Source organism: Sceloporus occidentalis, unplaced genomic scaffold (assembly GCF_023333645.1).
Source record: "Sceloporus occidentalis isolate IW3139 unplaced genomic scaffold, rSceOcc1.0.p SCAF_2, whole genome shotgun sequence".
Classification (NCBI taxonomy): domain Eukaryota; kingdom Metazoa; phylum Chordata; class Lepidosauria; order Squamata; family Phrynosomatidae; genus Sceloporus; species Sceloporus occidentalis.
Window position 1 is genome coordinate 4,333,422 of NW_028316982.1, and position 22,027 is coordinate 4,355,448.

General features: G+C 43.7%; 1 protein-coding gene across 5 annotated transcripts in view; it reads right to left on the reverse strand.

The window, feature by feature from the left end:
* The window catches only part of LOC149317892 (lisH domain-containing protein ARMC9-like), a 121,115-nt gene that overhangs the window by 23,329 nt on the left and 75,759 nt on the right, over nt 1-22,027 (reverse strand). For all 5 annotated transcript variants that reach the window (XM_089508617.1, XM_089508615.1, XM_089508613.1 and 2 more), the window contains 4 exons: nt 20,758-20,848; nt 19,425-19,483; nt 4,099-4,203; nt 830-948 (listed from right to left, as the gene is read on the reverse strand). In XM_089508617.1, the coding sequence (XP_089364743.1) occupies nt 830-948; nt 4,099-4,203; nt 19,425-19,483; nt 20,758-20,848 (374 nt within the window). The remainder of the gene's footprint in view (nt 1-829; nt 949-4,098; nt 4,204-19,424; nt 19,484-20,757; nt 20,849-22,027) is intronic.

Sequence of the window (22,027 nt, forward strand, 5' to 3'; positions counted from 1 at the left end):
TCAGTCCCTGGGCCAGTGTGGGGACGGACAGGTGTTTACAAGCCCATCCCCATGATGGCCCGGGGACCCACAACTGATGCAAGCTTGTCACTCCTACTGAGAACTCCTCGTCACTGCATCTGATGCAGAAACAGGGCACTGGCTGCATCCATGTGACCAGGCACCCCATTTCCATGTCAGATGTGGTGATGAGGTGCTTCCCAGTAGAAGCAACTGAGTAGAAAGTTAAGGAGTGTGCAGCGGCTGCCCAAACAGCTGGGCTTTGCTACAGAGTTTCCAGTAAACTCCATGACAAACCCGGGATCATTTTGACCTGAGTTAAGGGCCATTTACCCAGGGATCCACTGGATCTGTGTCCAGTCTGCCAAAATCCAGTCTGATCCTGGCCTCGGGGTTTTGACCTGCATCATCCAAATAAAATGATGTGAGGCCAGAGGAAATACAGACATTTTGGACCAAGAGTCACAGAGATCACAAAAAAATCACTAGTTTTTTAAAAAAGACAGAAAGAGGAAAGCTGATTGTCTTTACTGAATTCAAGACTCAGTGCTATCACATTCTGCTAGTCAAAACAGACACACAGCCCTGAACGCCGACTTCTAGCTCAGTTTTGCCTTAATATTCCAGGCATCCATAATTGCAAATCAGAACTGTTTGAGGTTTTTTTAAAAAAAATAAAAAAAAATAAAACAAAGGCAATGTCCTGTCTAATTTGGATTATTTTATTTCATCGACATCTTTCTACGAACCTGAGTTACAAGACTTTGAATAGACTTGGCGGATAAAAGAAACAGATTCTTCAGCTTTCCCTCTGGCTGCTCAGACTTACGTTGGGTAGGTCACTCCTCTGTGATAGGCAGGCGTCATGGGTCTCTGGAAAGGCTCATCAACACTCTGCTGAAGGCTGGGAACTGGCTTCTTCTTTACTTTAGGTGTATTGGTCATTATCTGAGATAAGAAGGTGAAAGATGCAGTTGGAGAAATCAGAAGTAATACAAATTTACTCTGGATGGTGAAAAAAGTGTATAAGAAGTAAAACAACTCGTTTGAGATATGGTGCTGGAAAAGAGTGTTGAGAATATGATGGACAGCCAGAAAGACAAATAAATGGATCCTTGAACAGCTCAAGCTTGAAATCTCCTTGGAGGCCAAGATGATCAAATTGAGGATGTTGTACTTTGGCCACACCATGCCAGAAGACCACATGCCAGATGGTAGGGCTGAATCAAGGAGGTCATGGGCATGATTTTACAGGACCTGAACAGAGGAGTGGAGATCAGGGGTCTTGGAGATGTCTCATCCACAAGGCCGCCATGAGTTTGTGCCAACTCAAAGGCAGTTAACAATAACAAGTTTAAGGGGAAATGGGAAATACAGTGCATTCATTGTAGTAGTTTATCAAAAGTCAGGTGAAGTGGAGAGGAAGAAGAGGTGGATCAATTATTTTCCAATGTGAAGTCAAAGGCTTCTGAAGATGCCAGCCACAGATGCTGGCGAAATGTCAGGAAGAAAATCTTCTAGAACACGGCCACATAGCCCGAAAAACCCACAAAAAACAATTATTTTCCCTCTGAAATAATCTAGCAGCATGCATGTGTTGCTTCAGCAGGAATGCAAAGAAAATTGTTGAAAGGATGTGTGACACAGTAAAGCATGTGCTTTGCTTTTTAAAAATAGTGATGAAATAACTACAATTAGAAGGTGAAGACAGAGGGAAAAATAGTACTAGTAAGGTAAATAGAGGTGCCATATTTGAAAGCAAACAGTTACACAAAAATAATAAGCAGCTATAATTTCTCACCCACCACCTTACTTCTTATCTTGCTAAGGAAATTGAGTAATAGCAATAGCAAGTACATTTCCATACCGCTTATCAATGCATTTAAGCACCCCCTAAGCAGTTAACAACATGTAAGCTAAATGACCCCAACAAGCTGGGAACTCATTTTAGCAACCTCCTCGGAAGGATGCAAGGCTGAGTCAGCCCCGAGTCCCTGGCTGGGATTGAACTCATAACCTTGTGGTTTGTGAGTGAGTGGCTGCAGAAACTGACCATGGCAAAACTGATCGCATCTAAGTGTCTCTGAGAGGTGATTTACTAGCTCCTGCTGGGTGGTTCGCTACTGCATCAGCTTGCAACTACACTTGAGTTGTGCTCTCACAAGATATGATCACTTTCATTTAGTCTGGATGGCTTGACCAATGTGATTGGTCAGATTTGTGTGTTGCGTGTGCATTGTGTACTTTCATTTCTGACTTGTGGTGACCCTGAGCAGATCCTATCATAGGGTATTCTTGGCAAAATTTGTTCAGAAGAGGTTTGTATTTGCAGATTTGTATGGATTCTTGCATTCGCAGGAGGCTAGATTAGATGATCCTTAGGGTCTCTTGTAACTCTGAAATTCTGTAACTACAAAAACCAACTACTTCTAGAGCAACCTCTGCCCTCACAGTTTACAACAGGCAAAGTAACTAGACACTACCAAAATGCAAATACCATAAAAGAGTAAAACAAAACTTTCATTAAACAACTCAAGAGACAGCTGAAATAACAAATTTGCAGAAGACTGTAGGTCTATAGTCCTTCCAATCCTTCCGATTTATGGCAACCCTAAGGCAACCCTGTCATGGTGTTTTTTTTGGCAAGATTTGTTCAGAGGGGGTTGGCCATTGACTTCCCCTGAGGCTGAGAGCATGTGACTTGCCCAAAGTCACCCAGTACTCAGAAGTAAATTGCCTCTAAACCATGTTGCTCCATTTAGCTACCATCTCACAAACAGAGAAAATACTGGTAAGAAAAAAACCAAAGTTGGCATAAAATCCAGAGAATTACCTAAAACAACTATTGATTTCAGCTGTAAAACCTGCAGTTGAAACTGGCTGCGGTGGCATCTTAGTGTTGGTAACAGCGGCAACAGCATTAAAGAAAAGATTCCTAGTAATAACAATAAGAAGTATATTTCTATATCGCTTATGAGTGCACTTAAGCACTCCCTAAGTGGTTTACAACATGTAAGCTAGTATTTTTGCATGTAGCATAGAGAAGTAGTGAAAGTCTAAGGTGACATCACAAGGGCTGCAAACTTCAGGCTCTAGTGTGAAGAAAGAGAAGAAGGAGAACTAAAGAGGACAACTCTCAACAAGTCAGAAAAATCACTGCTGAATGGAAAGAATGAAACCTTTGGTCATTTCCCCAGCCTGTGTCACCATGCCAGCATTGTCCAGAATGCAGGCCATGCCCTTCTACAATAACTTGTTTGTTTTGCACCAGTTTTAATGTAGCCTTATTCTCATGGGCCGGGGCATTCATCCTTTCCAATTCTCATGACCCCTATTGCCAGTTCAACCAGACTGATATTTAGGAGCCCTGGTGGTTGGCCATCTGTTGGGAATGTTGTGATTGAGATTTCCTGCACGGCAGGGGGTTGGACTGGATGGCCCTTGTGGTCTCTTCCAATTCTATGATTCTATGGTGCAGTTAGAAGCCATGGTGGTGCAGCCATTCACTCACAAACCATAAGGTTGCAAGTTCAATACCAGCAAAAGGGCTCAAGCTCGACTCAGGCTTGCATCCTTCCGTGGAGGTTGCTAATATGAGTACCCGGATTGTTTGGGGCAATTAGCTTACACATTATAAACTGCTTAGGGAGTGCTTAAGTGCACTGATAAGTGGTACACAAATGTGCTTGCTATTGCTATTCATGTTACATGGTACTGGTCTTGCCACTGCTGGACTTTCTTTGAAACTGCTCTATAGATATCAGATGAAGTCCCAAGACATTCTTCTGCAAAGACAACTGAACATCAGCCTATGCTGATGATTTGCTCTGGGCTATGATGTAGACATCAAAAATAGTATTTTTTATCACAATTCCCAGAATCCCCCTATCAGTAGTAGTGCTTAAGGGTTTTTCCAAAAGTTGTTGTTTTCAAAAGTATCTTTTCCAAGTTCTAGAGTGTTGTTCCTGAGGTTTTGTTCTGGTCCATATGGCTTTGGGGGGGGGGGGGTGAAAACTCCCAGCCTGGCCCTGCTCAGTGTATAACATCAAACAATGAAACCCAAAACACCTTTGTTGCTGCCACAGAGCTGGTACTTACTCCCAAGTATTCTGTGGTCAAAAGTTTCTCCCCTGTCAGCTCCCCTGGCTGAGGCTGCAACATTTCATCTTTATCCAGATCAGCTTCCATGCTATTATGTTCCTCCTGTCATGAGAGAACAGAGAAAAGGGTCAGCACCCCAATTTCAACAATTATCTGGTCAAGGGAGTAATACACACAATGGGAGGCAATTCAAATATATGGTTCTTAGTTCCTTTTGATATCTTCACTTTGGAAAGATGATTTAACAATCTGAGACACAGAATTTCATCTCCTGCCATTCTTTGATTGAGCATACCTGTCACTCAAGGTGTAATTTTAATACCTGAACTATTAGTAGATTTAAATTTGTTGTTATTGTGTGCCTCTAAATCATTTTTTACTTATGGTGACCCTAGGGTAAACCTAACATAGGGGTTTCTTGGCAAGTTTCTTCAGAGAGAGTTGGCCATTGCCATTCTCTGGGGCTGAGAGACTGAGACTTGCCCAAGGTTGTCGCCCAGTGGGTTAGAATCATAGAATCATAAGAGCTGGAAGAGACCGTGTGTGTTCCACTATCGAACAGCCCTGACTGTCAGGAAGTTCTTCCAAATGTTGAGATGGAATCTCTTTTGTTGTAGCTTGCATCCATTGTTCCAGGTCCTAGTCTCTGGAGCAGCAGAAAACAAGCTTGCTCCCTCCTCAATATGACATCCCTTCAAGTATTTAAACAGGACTATCATATCACCTCTTAACCTTCTTTTCTCCAGGCTAAACATCCCCAGCTCCCTAAGGCGTTCCTCATAGGGCAGGGGTAGGCAACCTGTGGCCCGCGGGCCGGATGCGGCCCAGTGAGGCCTTGGGACCGGCCCCAGCCTGGTCCTGCCGCCGATTGCCGCCAGGGCCTTTGGCCTCTCGTGTGCAGGGGCAAGGGGGGGCAATTGTCTATAGACGCCTCAGAAACATGCATTTATATTAACATTTTTTTAAAAATCAGCAAATTTTTTTGCGTGTCCTCCACTTTTTTAAAAAAAAAGTGTCCACCATTTGAAAATTTTGTCCTACATTTGTCCCGGTTTATTTATTTAAATTTTTTAAAAATTATTTAATTATTTATTTTTTGGCTTCGGCCCCCCAGTTGTCTGAGGGACAGCAACCCGGCCCCCGGCTCAAAATGGTTGCCTACCCCTGTCATAGGGCTTTATGGTTTCCAGACCCTTCATCATTTTGGTCGCTCTCCTTTAGACACGCTCCAGTTTCTCAATGTCCTTTCTGAATTGTGGTGCCCAGAACTGGACACAGTATTCCAGGTGGGGCCTGACCAGAGCAGAATACAGTGGCACTATTATGTCCCTTGATCTAGACACTATACTTTTATTGATGCAGCCTAAAATTGCATTGGCCTTTTTAGCTGCCGCGTCGCACTGCTGACTCATGTTCAACTTGTGGTCTACTTGGACTCTCAGATCCATTTCACGCATAGTTTCATTCAGTCAGGTGTCACCCATCCGATATCTAAGCATTTCATTTTTCCTCCCTAAGTGCAGTACCTAACATTTCTCAGTGTTGAATTTCATTTTGTTAGCTTTGGCCCAGCTTTCTAGTCTCAGACCCTGATCTCCAGAAGGTAGCCCAACTCTCAAACCACACACGAGACTTGCTCTCGTAGCTCTAAATACTTGAACTGAATTAGATCTCACTAGTAGATCTAACACCTGAAACATTTCCTTTGACAAAGATGAAACAATGTGTTGGAAAACTTTATTAAATATAGGTTGCACCTCATTGGATCTGCCTGTTGCATTTTTTCCTGTTCTTTCTCTCATAATGGAATGAATCCTCTTTCTATTTCACTTGATATGGTGTGTAATTTTTAAAAAAATTGACAATTCTGATTACAATGGGAAAATACTAAATACTCTGGGTTAGGCTCTAAGACTCAACACAAGTGGTTTGCATGATATCTATTACACTTAAAATGTAGGTTGTGGGGAGGATGTGTGATGGGGGAGAAACAGGTAGAGAAAGGGTTCTTAAGAAAAGAACTCTCCACACTCATTTGGCAAGAATTTGGCAGTGGCCCAGTGCCAAAGACATTGCTCTGTGGCCACCTTGAGTTCCCTTAAACAACCTTAGAAGAATGTGGCCTTCCAAACAGCCACATCACAAGGAAACACATTAATCAGACATCCACACATATGACTGGAATCTTGGTCAAGGAACACTTCATGCCACATTCACATTTATATTCTGATCTTATTTCAGATAATAGTTACATTTTCTCACTGTAATGTCACTTGCAAAATGCCAAGGACTGGTTCTAACTAGGACTGTGATGCATTTTGAAAAATATATTAACTGCCTAAAATCTTATTTGAATCATCAGTTCAGTTCAGTTCAGTGCTCAATTTAATAGGCCATAATGACCATTGTCTTAGGAGGCATTCTCCTCCTGTTTGTAAGAAGAAGGGGGGGGAAGGAGAATGATCCTTCTTTTAAAATGATCTGTGCCATCTGTCATCTTAATAAGTCCTTGAATAGTCAGACAGAGATATTGCTTAAGTGGGTGACACCACCCCAAAAGCCCCTTCTTTTGTTGTTATACACAGCATACTTCCAAAGGAGGATTACCAAAAGTGAACCTTCTATGTAAGACCAGAAGAGCAAGCTGGTTTGTGTGTATGCATGCATGCATAAATGCTTGCTAAATAAATAAATACTCCATCTTTTTCTCAGGGATGGGATACATAATGCCTTTCCCGTTCAATCGCTGCTTTTTAAAATTTGTCATTCTGATCTGCCAATTAAATATTCCAACATTTCCAGTTCTGGCCCTTTAACTTGTGGATATTATCTAAGCAATTTTGTTTTATGGACTGTACCTCCCTATGCCATGTCCTGTTAAACAAAGTGAGCAAAGCCACACTAAAGACAGATGTACAGATCCTGTCCCATCAATAATTAACCAAGATGAGAGATGATCTTTCAGGAATGGACTTGAGATTCCACCTCAACATTAGAAAAAACTTCCTGACAGTCAGGGCTGTTTGACAGTGGAACAAACTCACTCGGAGTGTAGTGGAGTCTCCTTCTTTGGAGGTCTTTAAACAGAGGCTGGATTGCCATCTGTCAGGGATGCTTTGATTTAAACTTCCTGCATGGCAGGGGATTGGACTGGATGGCCCTTGCGGTCTCTTCCAACTCTATGATCCTAGGAAGTGTGCATAAAACCACTGTCTAGTGAAGTGTGCAAACAAGAATCAAGGAACATGAGAGACACTGCAGACTGGGCCAGCCAGAAAAATCAGCAGTAGAAGAACATGCCACAAACCATCCTGGGCATAAAATACTGTTTGAAAACACTGAAATTCTGGACCACTGGACCATGCACAGAGAAGCCATTGAGATCCACAAACATCTGGATAATTTCAACCAGAAAGAAGAAACCTTTAAAGCGAACAAAATTTGGCTATCAGTCCTGAGGAATAGCAAAATAAGGACTCAGCAAATGCAAATGGGAAACCATTGAGAGTCAGGGGCTTTCTCTGCAGATAATGATCACCAATTAGCAGACATTAATTCTCGCTTGCATTAGCCTCCCAGGCTGAGGTCAGCCATCAGCACAGAACAAGACACATGAAAATCACTCTTACATTCCCAGGCTCACACAGTATATATACACCCAAATTTTTCCAAGCAAAGCGTTCTCTGAAGATGCCAGCCACAGATGCTGGTGAAATGTTGGGAAGAAAATTTTCTAGAACATGGCCACAGAGCCCAAAAAACCCACAAAAAAACCACTGTCTAGTGACTTCTACTATCTAGAACAGATGTCTCCTATCACCTTCTTGGCTGGCTTTAATGTTTCCTCCTACTATCCCAATTTGAATCCAGAATTCTCTGATCCTGGTCTGGCCATCTGATCATTCTAAGACAGTGGTTCTCAAGTTTTTTGCTCTTTGGATCCCTTTTACAGCTACTGTCCTGGACTGCGGCCAGCACACATAGACACAAGCCGATAAGGAAGGCAATTAACTATGGAGCTGGAAGTAGTCCCCAAACCTTGCAGGAGGAAAGAGAGAAAGCAAACCAAAAGCCAAGCCGAAGTCAGGATAACAGAGGTCACAATAGTCAGTCCAGTCCAGGGTCAGGTCAGCCAGAAGGTAGCAATAGTCCAGTCCAATCCGAAGTCAAGAGTCAAGGCAACAAGGAGTCAACATACAGGGAGCCAGTGCAGGCAGCAGTCACACCAAAGGATCATGCAATAAACTCCAGCACTGAGTTGGTATCTCTCTGCTCATTAAGTAAGAGAAACTCTTCCCCGTGCCACCTGAGGCTGATTTGCTAATTGCTTCTCAGCAATTCTCCAGGATCTGCACCTGCCAGCACTTTCAGCCCTGCATTGTCTATAGGAGGGAACCTTCAAGCCTGGTTCCTCCCCAGAGTCACCACTAGGCTGCTGTACCACCAGAGGAATCCCACTAGCACTAGGACCTGGATGAGCCTCCTCCTCTAGGGCTGGGAGATCAGGGCTGGATTCTGGCAGAGCAGGATTACCACCTGGTGTAGCCTCAATTACCTCTTGTACTGGAGCAGGATTAGCACCTGGTGTAGCCTCAATTACCTCTTGCTCTGGAGGAGCCCCATCCTCATCCTCCGAGACCTGCTCTTGGCTGGCCATGACAGCTACATGTGGATGTCACTCCCCTCTGGTTTGATATAGTAAATGAATAAAAATATTTTGTTTGTTTAGTGTGAGTATTTTCATTTGCACATCCATATATATTCAAGAATACACAGGAGTATTGTATTCCTCATTACCGTGTATGGATCTGAAAGCTGGACAGTGAAGAGAGTTGATAAGAAAATTAATGCATTTGAGATGTGGTACTGGGGAAGAGTGCTGAGGATACTGCGGATGGCCAAAAAGACAAATAGATGGGTCCTGGAACTGATCAAGCCTATGCTCTCCCTGGCAGCTAAGATGGAAGCTGTTGTACTCTAGTCACACCAAAGGAAGGCATGAATCATTAGAAAAGACAAAAATTCTAGGAAAGATAGAAGGTAGTAGAAAGAGAGGAAAACCACATGCCAGATGGCTAGACTCAAAGTAGGGAGGTCACACGCAAAAACCCACAAGAACTAAATAGAGCAATGGAACACAGGACATCTTGGAAATGTCTCATCCACAGAGTTGCCATGAGTCGAGGTTGACTTGAGGGCACCTAAGAACAACAAACAGGGATATATTCATGCAGCAGCACCTCATCCTGAGAACAGGGGCATTGACGGGACAGGTGGGAGAAGAAGTATTGGTAGATTGGGATAGGGCCATCATAGCCCATGATGTAATGAGCTTCTCCACAGCTGCTCTGAGTGCCCTCCTTGTCTTTTTCTTCCCCTCCTGGAGAGAAAAAGTTTGTGACGTAGAAGAGGATGGATGTCTCCCCCCACCCCCCAGCAACTTTCACCCCATCTCCCCCAGGATCCAGCCCCAGAGCTTGAGAACCACTGCTTTAGGATACTGGATTTCCAATATTCTCATGAGCAGCATGGAAACCAAGGCCATCATGCTGCTCCACTAACAGCCTCCAGAGGGTCTGAGCCAAATGCCACTAGGCTGGCAGGCTGGCATGGACAACATCCAGTAAATAATCAAGCTGGCTCAGTGGAGTCAGTGAAAGCAGGGATGGTGCCTTCTACATAGATTGCCCAACTCCAGTTAAGATGAAGTGATGAAAGGAAAGAGGCAATCCCTAAGGGTAAATATTTCAACATTTCCAGGACGCACAAGGCCAGAAAAGATCAACTCTGAACATTAGAGTCACTGTTAATCAGGTTTAATCTCTTGTATGAAAAGGAACATTTAAATCTATCCTTCAAACTGCAAGGGCACAACTCCACCTCAGCTTTCAAAGGGACTGTCTGCAACAGCAAGCGCTGTGAGAACAGGAAAAGCAGAAGCGGACGAGGGAAGGCGGCCAAACAATTTCTCATTGACTCAAACTCAAGTCCTTACTGCTCTCACAAAACATTCTTTGAAACATGTTAAGCTGCATTAGCCCAAGAAATTACCACCAGACTTTGTAAGTTATTTATATATTGCAAGCATCGAGCAAACAGTATGACATCCATTCCTTGGCATCAAACATTACAGTAGGTCTCTATGTGTCTCCTTCTTTGATGGAGGGTGGGGTGAAGGAGGAAACTTAAGGCATGAGCATGGGAACATGTCGGTAGATGGTGGCCCCAGGCTAATGAGTTGCCTGCAGTTTGGGATTTCTGTTTTCAGCTCTGAAAAATCCCTGGTTGTCATAATTGTGATTAGAAAGTCTTTTGTTTGGCAGTAACTAGGAGGGAGGAAAGTGGCACCTGAAGTTTAGAACAATTGGTTAAAAACACAACTCATCTGGAATAGGAAAAGATATATATTTGGGAATTATTTTTATTTTGGGTTTGAAATTAAATTTCAGAAGTTGTTGTTATTGCTGTGTGCCTTCAAGTCATTTCCGACTTATGGCGACCCTATCACAAGGTTTTCTCTGCAAGATTTGTTCAGAGGAGGTTTGCCATTACCTTCCTCTGAGGCTGAGAGTGTGTGATCTGCCCAAGGACACCCAGTGGGTTTTCAAGCTGGGAGCGAACCTAGTTTCCAGAGTCACAGTCCAACACTCAAACCACTGTGCCACACTGGCATGGGAATAATGTGGTTCACTGATTAAATTGTATGTGACCATTTGATTCCATTGTATCCACTTGGGCACACAACTATTACTTTAAAACTGCCTTAAAATGTCCCCTAAAAGTTGAAAGGCAGAAACTCATATTTTCCATTACTGATGACAGCCATTAGCACAGAGCGGGAGTGGTGGCATATGGCTTCAGGGTGCTTCTAAATCCCTGAAACTTCCTTCAGCAGGCTAAAACCCTCTCATATACATGTCATTATTTCACAATCCCAGCTCAAAATGCTAAGTAATTCTTTTCTGCATTCCAAAGGAGCAATGTTCCCAACCTTTAAGATGAGTCAACAGATTATTATTTGCTTTTTTAAAAAACAGAACAGGTGGGGAAAGCAACATTCTGCAATAACCTGGAAACCTATTCTGTAATCGAAGAAATACACCTGCAGAGTCAGAAGGATAGTGTGTTAGAGGAAATGTTCCACCTAAAACACTGTCAAAGTCCCTACTAGAAACTCTTTTCACATTGGCTGAACAATGACAGCCCCACTGAAACACATACAAGTAGGGCATGCCACTGAGTGCCAGCCCCTGGTCTTACATATAGCAGTCAGAGACAAACGGCCACAGAAGAGGATGGCTCCAATTAGCTGTTACTAACTCACTAATTAACCATTTGCATTCCCAACGCAGCCAAATTGCATGCATAGGCCTGTTCCGCACAGGCCTTTGCACCGCCCCCGTCACGTGCTAGGGGTTGGCCGAGGACCTAGCGTCCATACTGGCCTCACCCCTAGCACGTGACGAGGGCGTAAAAATGGCGGCGCCCTATACACACGGGCGCCGCCGTTTTTATGTGCTGGACGCTTAGCATCTGCATGTTGCCCTTGCATTGCGATGTCAAGAGTGCGCCATTTGCGCACTCATGCGTCGCAAGCGCGGCACGAAAAGAAGCCGCTTTTTGAGGCTTCTTTTTCCGCCGCCGGGAAGCCTCCCCGTTTGGAGGCTGAGGCTTTGCGGCGGCGGAAATGGAGGCGGCGGCAGAGCACCCTTCTTGGGCGCTCTGTAATGCACCATAGAATCATACTGAAAGGGGCCTCATGGATGATCAAGTAAATCCAAATCCCTGCTCAATGCAGGATCTCCAACATTCCCAACAGGTAACTCTCCAGTCTCTATTTGAAGCAATCCAGAGGAGACCATCACCTCTCTAGGCAGCAGATTCCATTGCCAAACTGGTCTCACTGTCAAAAAGTTCCTTCTAATGTTCAATCAAATTCTACCCTCCTGTACCTTAAAACCATTAGATCTGGTCCTATCTTCTGGGGCAGCAGAGAATGGGTATGCACTCTGTGAACCTTTGCTATCTGTCCACTCCTCTTAATTCCACTCCACCTGATTTCCATGACTGACTAAGAATAGGTCCACAGAATCACAGAATTGGAAGATACCACAAGAACTCCCTTCTGGCATGCAGGAAATCGTAATCAAAGCATCCCCAACAGATGGCCATCCAACCTCAGTTTAAAGATTTCCAAGGAAGAAGACTCCAACACACTCCGAGAATGTTCCACTGACGAAGAGGTTCCTACTAATGTTGAGGTGGAATCTCCTTTCCTGGACCTTGCGTCCATTGTTCTATGTTTTAGTCTTTGGAGCAGCAGAAAAAAAAGCTTGCTCCATCCTCAATGTGACACCCCTTCAAATATTTAAACAGGGCTATCATATCACCCCTTAACCGTCTCTTCTCCAGGCTAAAAATCTCCAGCTCCCTAGATCTTTCCTCATAAGGCATGGTTTCCAGATCCTTTACCATTTTGGTGGTCCTCCTTTGGACACGCTCCAATTTGTCAACATCCTTTTTGAGCTGTGGTGCCCAGAACTGGACACAGTATTGCAGGTGAGGCCTGACAAAAGCAGAATACAGTGGCACTATTACTTCCTTCGATCTAGACACTATACACTTCTCCCTCCCTATTTAGGGGCATAAGAAACCCGTGAATAAGGAAAATTTTATGTTCTTTTGTTGTCTGTTTTATTGAATCATTTCCTGTATTGCTATGTATTTTATATGTATTATCCTACTAGAGAGGCCCCTTCCCCACCACCACTCCCTTCTCCTTTTGTGTCGTGTCTTTTTAGATTGTAAGCCTGAGGGCAGGGAACCGTCCAATTAAAAAGACTGTATGTACAGCGCTGTGTAAATTTACAGCGCTTTATAAATAAAGGTTAATAATAATAATAATAATAATAATAATAATAATAGACGCAAATAACAAAAATGCCATGTTTTACCTGAGAGTTCACCTCTCTAGGAATTTCTAGCTCCTCCAGTGCAACTCTGTGGTCAACATCCGACAGACACTGACCACCGAACTGCACTGGAGGAGATACAAATGCCTAGTAGAGTATTCTCTCTAGGAATCTCTAGGTCTTTCAGTGTAACTGTTAGTTAAAGTTGACAACAGAGTTGCAGTGGAGGAGCTAGAGATTCCTCGAGAGAACATATTAATCAAATCTGTGAATAATCAAATCCGCAAATATCAAAACCACAACTATGGAGGGATGAGTGTACTTCTATTAATCCAACTGAGGAATGCCTGGCCCCATCACTGCATGCCTTCAAATGATCCCCAAAGCCCCTTTTATTTACTACTACTTTCTCTGAGATAAAAAGGAGGAAAGAAAGGGGAGGGAGAGAAAGAAATGTGGCAGCACCTTTAAGATTAACATCTAAACATGGGCATGTCACAGACGCGCTGAAGGAGCATATTAGGGTTAGGAAGGGACGTGTTAGAGTTGAGAAGGGGTGTCCGTTCCGGACGCCCCTCAGCCCTAATACGGACTGAGTCTGTACAAAATGGCGGCACCCGTCCACACGGGGACCGCCATTTTGACGTCGCGGACACATAGCGTCCAGACTTCACGCAGCGGAAGTGACACTGTGAGTGCGCGACTAGCGCCTCGTGGCACCACTTCCGGGTCACAGAAAGAAGCACCATTTTCATGCTTCTTTCTTGCTGCACCCAGGAACTGCGCGGTTTGGCCTCTGCGGTTCCCAGACGTAGCAAACAGCAGCGGCGGCAGAGTGCCCTTCTTGGGCGCTCTGTAACACACCTTAGTTTACCAGGCATCAGCCACATTGGGTGAAAGAGGCCTCTCCTGCTGGTGATCGGGATATGGGTAGACATTTCCACCCCCTATGCACAAGTGAGCAAGTCATGATGAGGAATTGCAACAGAGACCCTGCTTCTGTCACAGCCTCCCTTGATCATGGAAGAAGGGTGGAAACATCAATCACTTCATCCCAATTGCCAGTAGGACAGACCTCCTTCACCCAATGCAGCTGATGCTTGGTGAAACAGATTTGTGAGGGCATTTACAGTTGTAGTAATAATGCCATGATCTATGTAGAAATAGTGAATATGCAGCAGCTACAGATGCATAACTCTTAGGTTACCCATCTGTAACTGCAATACAAATGCAGTTACTATTATAGTGATTTACAATTTTGAAATTAATACTGTTAATGTGAAGTCGAAGGCGTTCATGGCTGGCATCCATAGTTTTTTTGGGTTTTTTTGGGCTATGTGGCCATGTTCTAGAAGGGTTTTTTCCTGACGTTTCACCAGCATCTGTGGCTGGCACCTTCATGGCTGGCATCCATAGTTTCTCTGAATATGCCAGCCACAGATGCTGGTGAAACGTTAGGAAGAAACCCTTCTAGAACATGGCCACATAGCCCAAAAAACCCACAAAAAACTATTACTGTTAACATTTTATTAAAATATACATTGTATGATGTAAGGTGAAAGTGGAAATATTTTGTCGAGACAAAAAAAATAATAAAGTGGACAGAGAAAACAGTACTGGTAATTCTGCATCAAGGCTAACTTTGAATCCCCCCTAACCTATCCAAGGCTCTCAATCAATCAACCAACCAACCACCTTTTATCTTTTACTTTCTCCAAGGTTTGTACTTTCTATTATATCATTCTCTATCTTTCATCACTCAATTTATTTCTTGGCTAGTAGTCATGTTAACTGGGGGATCCTAAGAGTTGTAGTCCAACAAAGTAAATTTTCAAGGCTCTGCTTGTGATGGGCTTGGGCTAAAGAAATACTACTTACTCTTTAAAATAATGTAAGAGAGTAAGAGAAAATAGATACATATAGCCCAAGATCCCATGGGATCCCATCCATCCTGTCATCCATCCATTTTGCTCAGTGAGAAAGGTAGGGTAAAGGTCAGAAGATCCTCAATACACTAGTAGCAAATCACCTGGGAATAGCCAACCTGGGGATTCAGAGAGGATTTGGTTTCAAATCCTTCTCACCCACAAAGCATGGTCCAGAGGGAGAGGAATCACTCTCACTCAGCATCCAAAGTGATTCACGGGATTATAGGTAATACAAGGACAAACTTTGAGAACAAAATGTAAAGGAAGAGCTTAGAGCGTAAGTTGTTTGACATGAGCCGGCAACCTGCCATCAGGTGTTTCCTGGTATTAAGCTTATGTGAAACTAAACAGCACTTCAAAACTTGAATGAAATTCTGCACAAGTTGTATAGTTTGTAATAACTCATCAACTGCAGATAAGTGTTTCCCCACCTAGAGGAAATGCTCTCAGACTTTGTCCAAAAAGGAAGGAAATTTATTCTGTGGTGTTAAAAGATGTACTTGGAATTTCACAGCCTTACTGAGTACAGAACACAGCAAACTGAGATGCTAGATCTTTGCCTTTCACCTTCAGTTTGGTGTTATGGCCCTTCAAGCCAATTCTGACTTTTAGAGAACCTATCCTAAGTTTCTATGGCAAGGTTTATTGAGAGGAGGTTTCCTACTGACTTCATCTAAGGCTGAAAGAGAGTCTGACTTACTTAAGGTCAACTAGTGTTACCTCAGGTACACATATCCAATTCTGTGTTTCCCTATCCCACTACAGATTATGCTCAAAGTGGATCTGCAGGTTTTTGTAGTACTCCAAAAGCCTACCAAACCCCTTTGTCTAGAGATCACACTCAGCCAAAATAAATAATAAATAAACAAAAAATGAACATGCACCAGATTCAATCACCTTTGTATGCTTGAAGAACTATCAGCTTTATGTCAACAAAAAGGCAGAACCAGGGGAAGAAGAGGTTGCTTACAAGCAACTGTGATTTTTCAGGTGGTCATCTGTGCAATGACACAAATGTGTTTTGCAGCTGCGACTCCTGTCACACAAATGCACGAAACTGCCAAAGCTATTCTCTCCTCAGTTTTTTTCCATCCCCCAAGAGTATAACACTGATCAGTTGTTCTCAGTGCTGAGTAGCCTCCTCTTCATTTCATCTTTTTCTTTCTCTTCTCTTTTAATTCTGATTCTAATTCTAGTCACCCCACCACATTTGCGGGGGTTAGGGGCCAAGAACCCTCACAAATGTGGAAAAACCAGGAATATATTAGCCTCCTCTCACATGAATGATAAAGAGTCTGCTCCCACCAAGAGCACTACCCATAACTCTCTTTGCAACCTTGAAACACATAGCTTCCCCCACATTTCCAAAGTGCCTCCACTATCAATCTGATGTTAGCACCCACAGCTGCAAAGAATCCACCTTCTCTCCTCCGCCCCATTCTACTCGGCCAGACAAAAGCAACACCGTATCTTCCCCATTTTGACAACTGCATTTTCCTCATTTCAAAAGTCTTTTCACTGTGAATCTGATGTTTGCAGCCATCACCACAAAGGGAAGGTACAGTGTTGCTTTTGTCTGGCTGGGAGAGAGGAAGAGGAAGAGGAGGAAAGTTGGATTCTCTCAGGGTGGCTGCAAACATTGGATTCAAAGGGAAGGTCTTTGGAAGTGAGGAGGATGCAAAGACTGGCAAAGCAGGGGAATGTACAATATTGGCTTTGGCTGGAAGGGTGAGGAGGACAGGGGTGAAGAAGTTGACCTTATTAAGCAAAGTCTCGAATAGTCAAAATCTCAAATCTGAAATCCGCGAATGTGGAGGACTGACTGTATTACATTCTCTTTCAATTTTCTTTTGGGAGGGTTCACACAAAGCTATCCAGCTTTAGAACTTACTGGTTGTAGTCTCTGCACTGAGCATAACCCATTTGTGTGAGGCGCAGAGACCACAAAGAAGTACTGTTTTTTCAACAGGTGATGTGCTAAAAAAGTCTTCTGTCCACTTCAACTGGCAGAGGATCTTAAACTAAAAAGGTGAGAATTGGATTCCTTTCTGTCTCAGTGGATGAAAGGTCCTCTATAACTTGAAATGTGACATAAGCATAGACTCTTACACATCTCCTGTTGACTGCACAGAGACCTGCACAAGGAGGACCTTCTTGCTGGATGCTGCCCAAAGTCATATGACTACAGCCAGGTTTATTCCTAGCACTCTTTTAAAGCTTCCCTTTAAATAGACCACAGAGGTCCCCTTTTTCCATGTCACTGAGCATGAGGCCCACTTTTCACAAACTGCTCTTTCAAGGCCACATCTTTGCACCCTTTTTATCCCAGTATATTTCCCAGAATTCCCCATCTCTGCTGTTGCACCAAGACACACACACCAGTGATTGCTGCAGACATGTCAGTCAGACTGCTAAAGCACAGAGAAGAAGAGACGCACAACCTAGTTTCTGCTCTTGATAAAGGGAACTAGGATAGGCATCGCTACTCCCACCCTGCTTCTCAAGACAAATGCCACAGAAAGAGGGATGGGGGGTGGGGAGACCAGTCTGGCCCCATCCATCAACCAGAAGAGAAGGAGCTGCAGGGAGGCTGCTTTTCCCTTCCCTACTAGAAAGAACACTCCACACCAAATGCTAATGGGCCAAGGAGTGAAGATTTAAAGGGGTGGCATGCTCTCCATTAGCCTCCAATTCATCAGCTAGGGGATGAGGGGATGCAAGGTTATGTGGTTATGAATTTGCAGGGGATGAAAATTATACTATTATTGTCTTTTGTATGCCCCCCTGAAACTGCTGGATTGAAAGGTGAGGTGGAAATGTTCTAAAGGATCAGGGAATAGAGATTCTGCCTCTACTAGACAGGATTACACTCCCTCTGTAGACACAGATTCGCAGCTTGGGTGTGCTCCTAGATTCGCCTCTGACCCTGGAAGCTCAGGCCTCAGTGGTGGTCTGGAGTATCTTTGAAGAGTTAAGGCTTCTGTGCCAGGTCTGCCTGTTCCTAGAGATGTCAGAGCTATCCACGATGACACATGCCTTAGTTGCATCCCATCCAGATTATTGTAACACATTCAACACCGGTCTGCCTTTAAAGAGTGTTCAGGAACTTCAACTGGGCCAAAGAGCTACAACAAGATTATTAAACTGGGTCTGCCTACAGGGAGGACACAACTCCCTGTAGGCACTGGCTGCTGATCCATTTCCAGAAACAATCCAAAGTGCTGGTGATCTGTTATAGGCTATAAGACTATAAACAGCTCGGTCCAGGTTATCTGAAGGAATATACTCTCCTACATAAGCCTGCCCATTTCTGAGATCTTTTGGGGAGGCCCACCAAACTCACAGGTCTATTAGGTGGGAACAGAGGAAAGGGCTTTCTCACCAGCTGGCCCAGGCTCTGGCACTCTCTTCCCCAAGACAGTTTAGACGAGGTCAAGGCTTTCTCCAAACCTTTTAGCTAGAGAGGAGAGGGGATGAATCTTCCATCCTTTTCCAGTCTTAGTAGATTTCTTTTGGTTCTGCATGTGCCATCTGCAGAGCTTAGAAATTTTAATTACTTTGGATTGAAACTCCCAGAATCATCTAGCCAGTCTGGCTCTTACTTGAAGCAGATTTTCCCCCCATGTCCTGGTTGCTCTGGGTCCTACTCAGAGCATAATTCCCCCCTTCCAAGTCCAAAATTAGAGCTGGAGGGAGAAGTTAGAGATTTTCCTGACTGAGGTGTGTTTCTGGCCTAAATATCCTACGCCAGATTCTGACTGATCTCAGAATCTAAGCAGGGTCAGCCCTGTTTAGTACATGGACACCACGGGCTGTATTTCAAAGGAAGGAACTAGCAAAACCACCCCTGAATATTCTTTGCCTAAGAAAATCCTATGAAATTAATGGGGTTGCTGTATGTCAACAGATGACTTGAAGGCACATACACATGTAGCGTATGGTGTATTTTAGAGGCTCAACAAGAGGGTGGCTCAGGAGAGGGTTTGGCAAAAATATATCATGGATTGGCTAAGAAGGAAAATTTCAGGACAAAGTAACCCACTCTCATCAATGTCACTCTGAGTTCCTTGTGTAGGGAGGCTTACAAAGAGAAAAAATAACAGTGCTGTGGAACTCCCTCCCTAAGGCGGGTAGGATGGCTTCCTCCTTGCTCTCCTTTCACTGGCAAGTAGAAACATTCTCATTCCATCAGGCTTTTAGAAACTGACTGTGATGAGCTTTCAATGATGTGCTGTGTTGCTTTGTTAATTTTTTTAATATGGTCTTTTAATGGGTTTTTGCGGGCAATTTTAATTGCTTTTCAATTAACTTTACTATTTATACTTTTCACTGATGTCATTGTGTAGTTTTTAATCTGTACTTTTTGTAATAACTTGTATACCACCCTGTGCCTCATTATTGGGGAAAACACACAACATAAATTAATAAAATAAAGTAAACAAATAATCTATAGACTTTTCTGTGGCTAGTTTTCAACACTCACTTCGTTGTTATCTTCTTTTTCCTCATCATCAGACTCAGCACTATCATCCAGTGGCTCATCTAAAAGACATAAATGAGAGAAACTAAGTACAGTGAGCCCACCCTACTGGCAGGCTAGCCATCCACAGACTGGAGTTCCCACAGATCACCCAGCCTCGTATTAGCCAATGGCAGTGTGCACCCATGGGCACACTGACACAGGTGTGTGCACATCATTACCCACTGACTTACATGGGCTTGAGTTCACTGGGTCCACTATATGGCAGTTTGCATCCAGTTCATTACATTTAATCTATGCTTCCCCCACCCCCAAAAGACAATTTTTTTAAACTGACTGAATCCTTACTGACATCCTTGCTGTTTATGGGCATGACACTGAGTGGATGTTTTCCTATCTCAGCTCCAGTGCATTTGGCCCAGTGACTTTCATCACCTTTGCCAAAGGCAAGCTGCCACAAGGTGGATTCTAGGGACACAATGGTGTTCACTCCACAGCGGAGTGGTTGTATAGCTATTTCGGTTGAAACCAGACTGCAGTATTCAGGCACCCTATTGCAAAATTTTCAAAATTGGGATAGCAGTGATGTGCTCAGTAAGAAGGGAATGGCACACCAACCATGTCACAACACAATGATACAATTGCCTCAAGATGGGCTGCAAAGCTGCAGAAATGGAATCCACAAACTTTAGGCTGCTAGCCTCAGAGTGCTTACCTAGAACTATGTTCAACTGAATTAAGTATGACTTACCTATGATGAAACACAGGATTAGGCAGCAAAACTGCAGTCTTGGAAGGTAAGTACCACTGAACTCAATGGGCTTTATCATTAAATAAACACAGTTAGAGAAATGCTGTCCAGACTTACTAGTTCAAACAAAATCAGTGGAGCTTCTTTCTAAGTAAACATGGTCAGAATGTAACTGTAAAAGGACTCCATGAATTGACCCTGGAACATGGATACTCCTCAGTTTGAAACTTCCACTTCTTCTTATCCTTTACTTCAGAGCAGCACAAGCATTCTAAGTACAGTGGTGCCTCGGGTTACGAAATTAATTCGTTCCGCTGTCAATTTCGTAACCCGAAAGGCTTTCGCAAGCCGAATCCCCATAGGCGCTAATGGGGAAAAGCCGCGATTTGGTGTAAAATAGCGCCGAAAAGCACCAAAAGTTTTTTCGTAACCCGAAAAAAATTTCTTAACCCGAAACAGTTTTTTTAAATTAATTTTTTTCGTATCCTGAAAATTTCATAAGCTGGGTAATTCGTATCCCGAGGTACCACTGTATTTTCTCTTAATGATTTGCAGCCCAGATAATAACTGTGGTGTCCCTCTGACCTGATTTAAGTTGCTTGATAATGAACTCAATCTGTTGGATCATATCGGCGTTTCCTTCCTCAATGTAGCAGCGCAGAATGTCTTCCATTTCCTGAATGGGTTGGAAAACAAAGCAACATGAGTGGTTCATATGGGTGACCCCATTACAGGGTCATTTCACTGGTGACACACATGGCTTGTCTGGCTGAAGGAAGGAGGGCTGCAATGAAATAGATGCACCCAATGACAGATGTTCCATTCTCTCCACCAGCAGTAACAGTGGCTTGCTAAGCAGAAAAGAAGCCTTCTGTGCCAACCCCAGCAGACCTACTTTGGCTGGCTAAACCAAACAATGAATGATTTAAAGCAGCCTCTCTGGCTTGAGGTATGAACAGAACAAGGGAGGCACTGTGAATCACTGGACAGGGCAATCAACAGGTATGCCAAGCCCAGCTCCTTGCCTCTATTGGCTTTCTCCACAGTACAATGCAGATGGGTAGCTATTGATCAAAACTGAAATTGATAATGGAATATATTCCTCTGGACAGCCAAAAAGACCAACAAATGGGTCCTTCAACAAATCAAGCTTGAAATCTCCCTGAAAGCCAAGATGATCAAATTGAGGCTGTCTTACTTTGGTCACATGATGAGAAGGCATGAATTACTGGAAAAGACAACAATGCTAGGAAAGGTAGAAAGATGGAAAAACCACATGCCAGATAGATGGACTCAATCAGAGGCCACAGGCCAGAGCCTGCAGGACCTCAGCAGAGCAGTGGAGGACAAGTGACTCTAGAGACATCTCATCCACAGGGTCACCATGAGTCGGGAAAGACTCAAGGGCAGTTAACAACAAACAACAATGTTTCAAGATATTATGGAACAGAATCATAATTTAATAGAAACAAAATTATGAAGCGATAGAAAGGACAATAAAATCAGCCCTAATACTATGTGGGTGAATGTACACCAGTTTTAAAATCCCTTCACTGGCTGCCTATTAGCTTCCGCACAAGATACACGGCGTTGGTTTTAACCTTTAAAGCCCTCGATGGCTTGGGTCCTGACTTCTTGCGGGAGTGCCTTCTCCCATATAATCCACCCTGCACTCTTCGTTCCGCTGGGAAGAATCTGCTCCAACCTAAGAGGACTAGACTTACTGCAGTGACCCAGAGATCCTTTTCATCAGTCGCTCCTAGACACTGGAACAACTTGCCGGACGAAATCTGTCAGATCACCACCTTGGATACCTTCAAGAAGGCTATTAAGATGGATCTCTTTCGGCAGGCCT